The following is a 4,945-nucleotide window of genomic DNA, read 5'->3' on the forward strand; positions in this document are numbered from 1 at the left end:
AATTTTCTGTATTTTTAGTAGAGATGGGGTTTCACCGTGTTAGCCAGGATGGTCTCGATCTCCTGACCTCGTGATTTGTCCGCCTCAGCCTCCCAAAGTGCTGGGATTACAGGCGTGAGCCACCGCACCTGGCCCTCTGTATGTTCTTATACTTTTGCTTCTTCTTTGGGAGTGGGAGCCAGGATGCTGAGAAACTCCTCCTCCGAAACTCTGTTGTCAGCTGCTTCCTGAGGCCTGGATCTCCCTCTCAGACCTGCTGCCTCCTGCCCAAGGGAGCTTTCAGATTATGGAATAGACTCGGGCTCCCATAAACGTCCCTGCCAAATTATCTGGGTGCCAGAGCTCTAAAAGACCGAAGCGGAGCCACTTTGCCATGATTAATTCAGGAGCCTTGCCTCACTCATTATTCATAACCTCTTTCCATGGCTTTTCATGCCGGCTCATACCAGCCCAGACTCTGGCTCTCTGCTGTTCTAAGAAAGGCCCCTCTAGGGACCATGTAGGACCCAGTGGGACCTACCCTCGAGCATTGCTTTGCCAAAGTAGAGCAGGCTTATCTTTTATTTTTATGTTTTGTTTTGTTTTTGAGACAGTCTTGCTTTGTTGCACAGACTGGAGTGCAGTGGCATGATCTCAGCTCACTGCAACCTCCGCCTCCCAGGCACGAGCGATTCTCATGCCTCAGCCTCCTGAGAAGCTGGGATTACAAGTGCCCACCACCATGCCCAGCTAATTTTTTTATATTTTTAGTAGAGATGGGGTTTCACTGTGTTGGCCAGGCTGGTCTTGAACTCCTGACGTCAAGTGATCCACCCACCTCAACCTACCAAAGTGCTGGGATTACAGGTGTGAGCCACCACACCTGGCTTATTTTTATTTTTTGAGACAGGGTCTTGCTCTGTCACCCAGGCTGGAGTGCAGTGGCACGATCATGGCTCACTGCAGCCTCAACCTCCCAGGCTCAAGCAATTCTCCCACCTCAGCCTCCCGAGTAGCGGGGACTACAGGCATGTGCCACTATGCCCAGCTAGTTTTTAAATTTTTTGTAGAGACGGGATCTCACTACATTGCCCAAGCTGGTATTGGATTCCTGGGCTCAAGCAATCCTTTTGCCTCAGCCTTGTAATGTGCTAGGATTACAGGCATGAGCCACTGTGCTTGGCTGAGCAGGCTTATCTAAGGAAACGTATTTCTGGGCCAGCTTAGTTCAGGAGCAAATGCCTTGGACTTGGAGAAATACTAAGTCAAAGCTTATGAACTAAGCACTTTTGTTATTTTACAAAACGGCCTTTCCTAGAAACAGCTCCGAGTGACAGGGTGAGCCCTCATTGTGCATTCATGGGAAAATGGAAACGAAATCTAACAGGACAAAGGACAGATAACCTTCCCGTCTTTCTTGGCAAAGCACTAATAACAGATCACAGTAAAGGCTAAAGCTCCTCTGTGAGTTTCTTTCCAGCAGAGGCAGCAGAGGTACAAAGGATAAAAGGGAAAGAGCTAATGCAGCAGAGAGAGTCATCTAAATGGGGCCCTTCCACGTGCTCTTCCCTGTGGTAGGGACTCCGCTCTCCTCTCGCCTGGCTCCCTCCACCCTGAGGCTCGTCTTCCATCTCAGCTACCTGTCACTTCCTCCAGGAGGCCTTCCCTGACCACCCTCATGTGTTCCCCTGCCACTATGCCTATGCTATCCCCAGAGGCTTTCCCAGGGCCGAGTGTTGGGGAGGGAGGGGCTCAAGGAACTGAATGAAGCTTGCACGCTGGGAGTCTCTCCAGAGAGTCTGTGGGGGCTGATAGGAAACTCAGGCTGATTTGAACCAAACCCTGGTTCTAAAACACCACATATCTGCCAAACCACAAGCAGCAGCCCCCCTCTCTCCCCTGCTCCCTGCCCCAAGGAAGGAAGCCTGTGCCCCCCTCCACTCCTCCTTCATCTCCTTCCTCACCAGCCTGCTGGGACACCCGAAAGGGCAGCCTGGTGGCGGAGCTATCCACCATTGAGTTCAGCCACCGAGACCCTGTGTATGGCACCATCTGGCTGCAGTCGAAGACGGGCACCGAGTGCTTCTCAGCATCCACGGATGGGCAGGTACCCACCAGCCAGACACTGGGGAGGGGAGGGCAGGGAGAGTCAGTAACTCTTCCCTGGTTCCCCATCAGAATCCCTGGGGACATTTCCTTTAACACATTTTTTTTTTTTTTTTTTGAGATGGATTCTCGCTCTGTCTCCCAGACTGGAGTGCAGTGGCCGGATCTTGGCTCACTGCAAGCTCCGCCTCCTGGGTTCATGCCATTCTCCTGCCTCAGCCTCCTGAGTATCTGGGACTACAGGCGCCCGCCACCGCGCCCGGCTAATTTTTGTATTATTATTTTTTTTATTTTAGTAGAGACAGGGTTTCACCATGTTAGACAGGGTGGTCTTGATCTCCGGACCTCGTGATCCGCCCACCTCAGCCTCCCAAAGTGCTGGGATGACAGGTGTGAGCCACCACGCCCGGCTGCACACATGCATTTTTAACATTGCTGGATATCGCCTTATTGCGGGGAGTCTTGGCATACACAGATTCTTGGCCTTGCACCTGGAGGTTTTGATTCAGTAGATCGAGGGCGAGGCCTCAGCATCTGGGTTGCATGAAGCTTGTCGGTGACTCTGATGATCAGCCAGGTGTGGGAACTGGGGACAGAGCAGCAATCCTCAAAGTGTATTTGCTCCCACGAATTGCTGGGAGCTCATCTTTTGTGGCCCAGTGGCTGACCCCAGGAAGGTGGGGCGAGGGTGGAAAAGGCAAAAGCCAGGGGAAATACAGGGCCTCGAAGTCTCACTGTCGCCCCACCTCCTGCCAGGTCATGTGGTGGGACATCCGAAAGATGAGTGAGCCCACTGAGGTCGTGATCATGGACATCACCAAAAAGGAGCAGTTGGAAAATGCCTTGGGGGCCATCTCCCTGGAGTTCGAATCTACTTTGGTGAGTGTCGCTTGCTGTTCCTTCCCTGACTTGCATTGCCAGGGCAGCCAGGGCTAAAGACAGGCCATTGCTAAGATATCAGGTGCTTGTGGAACCCAGCACCAGCCCAGGGAGGCCACCTCACTGCCCCCATCCTAGACATGTGTGGCCTTTACAACAACTTTCCAGCAGGGGGCAGCAGAGCTTCTCGAAGAAGGACACCGTTGTCATGGCACCAAGTCATCTTTTGGCTTTTGGCCCGTGGCCCAGCTGAATGCAGAGGGCAATCTTTTGACAGGACAATTCCAGAAAAGCCCTGTTTCCTGGGGAAGGTCACGCCCAGGACCAACATAGGGAGGCCTGGACTCCAACCCAGGTCCTGGCCCTGCCTGGCATCGGGGCCCTAGTCTGGCCACCTGCCTTCCTCTGGGGAAAAAAGAGGTTCTGGATAGGAAAATGAGGTCAGACCAGGCTCCTTGGAAAACCAGAGCACATACATGGTCTCGGTGTTTAGTAACTGAGAAAGAATGACAAAGAAATATCAAAGTTCAGGCTGGGCAGGGTGGCTCACGTCTGTAATCCCAGCACTTTGGGAGGTGGGAGGATCACTTGAGCCCAGGAGTTCAAGACCAGCCTGGGCAACATAGCAAGACCCTGTCCCTACATAAGAAAAGGAAAAAAGGGCCGGGCATGGTGGCTCACGTAATCCTGGCACTTTGAGAGGCCAAGGTGGGCGGATCAACTGAGGTTGGGAGTTCAAGACCAGTCTGACCAATATGGAAAAACCCCATCTCTACTAAAAATCCAAAATTAGCTGGGCATGGAGGTGCACACCTGTAATCCCAGCTACTCAGGAGGCTGAGGCAGGAGAATCGCTTGAACCCGGGAGGCAGAGGTTGTGGTGAGCCAAGATTGTGCCATTGCACTCCAGCCTGGGCGACAAGAGTGAAACTCCATCTCAAAAAAACAAAGAAAATAAAAGAAAAACAGGAAATATCAAAATTTGAGCATAATGCAAACGTGTTAGAGGAGGGAAGCTTCTAGAAGCAGTAAAGGAAGACTTCCTCACCAGAGTAAGAAGATACCTTTCCCTTGTTGTTGGTTTTTGGCTCGGGCTGAGTCTTGGTTTATGTCTCAGCGCAGCCCAGGCCTGGTTCCCCCTTGGAGGTGTCACTTGTTTGCTCGGGGTCATGTGCCATCATTCCTAGGGCTTTGGGAGGCTCTGGCCTCGAACCTGCCTGGGCAACCCTAGCTCAAGGCTGAGAGATGAATGTTGGTGGGATGAGGAGACAAGTCAACTGACCCCTCCCCAGAAGACAAGGCACTGGGCGTGGCGGTTGGGGTGGCGAGGGCTCAGGAGAACATTCTGTCCCAGAGGCAAGGCTTTCTAGGCCAAGTGCTAGACATGTGACCACATCACAACTAGGGCCATCTCCTCCATGTCTGGCCCTTGCAGGGTGCACATGGTGTGCTGAACACTTGTGGCTGCCTGATTTCATAAGCTCGTGCAATCGCCTGTAACCATTTCGTGGGGTAAAGTTTTTATCCATACTTGCCAGATACACACGATGAGTGTTCATGAGATTATGTTGTGAGTCCTAGTACCTGGTAAAGCCGGGACTCAAACCCAGGGTTCCAACTCCTTATAAGGCCCAGGGTGTCCACCTGCAGCCCGCCACGAAGTCTGAGGCCAGAGGCACGATGGGCCACTCAGATCTGGGTGGCCTTTCTCCCTGGCTCACTGACGGGCAGTGTGCAGTCGGCTTGAATACTTTCTTCTCTGGACCTCTCAAGCTTGGTCTTTTCACTTGCCCTTGACACCCAACTTGAAGCCCAGATTTTTGTTTTGTTTTGTTGAGACGTGGTTTCATTCTGTTGCCCATGCTGGAGTGCAGTTGTGTGATCTCAGCTTACTGCAACATCTACCTTCTGGGCTCAAGCCTCAGCCTCTTGAGTAGCTGGGACCACAGGTGCATGCCACCATGCCAGTCTAATTTTTTTT

General features: G+C 52.4%; 1 protein-coding gene across 1 annotated transcript in view; it reads left to right on the forward strand.

Moving 5' to 3' along the window:
• The window catches only part of DNAI2 (dynein, axonemal, intermediate chain 2), a 49,404-nt gene that overhangs the window by 31,803 nt on the left and 12,656 nt on the right, over window positions 1-4,945 (forward strand). The window contains exons 9-10 of the mRNA XM_011937212.1: window positions 1,947-2,086; window positions 2,842-2,964. Of these exons, the coding sequence (XP_011792602.1) occupies window positions 1,947-2,086; window positions 2,842-2,964 (263 nt within the window). The remainder of the gene's footprint in view (window positions 1-1,946; window positions 2,087-2,841; window positions 2,965-4,945) is intronic.

This window comes from Colobus angolensis, unplaced genomic scaffold, assembly GCF_000951035.1.
Source record: "Colobus angolensis palliatus isolate OR3802 unplaced genomic scaffold, Cang.pa_1.0 Scaffold1, whole genome shotgun sequence".
Lineage (NCBI taxonomy): Eukaryota > Metazoa > Chordata > Mammalia > Primates > Cercopithecidae > Colobus > Colobus angolensis.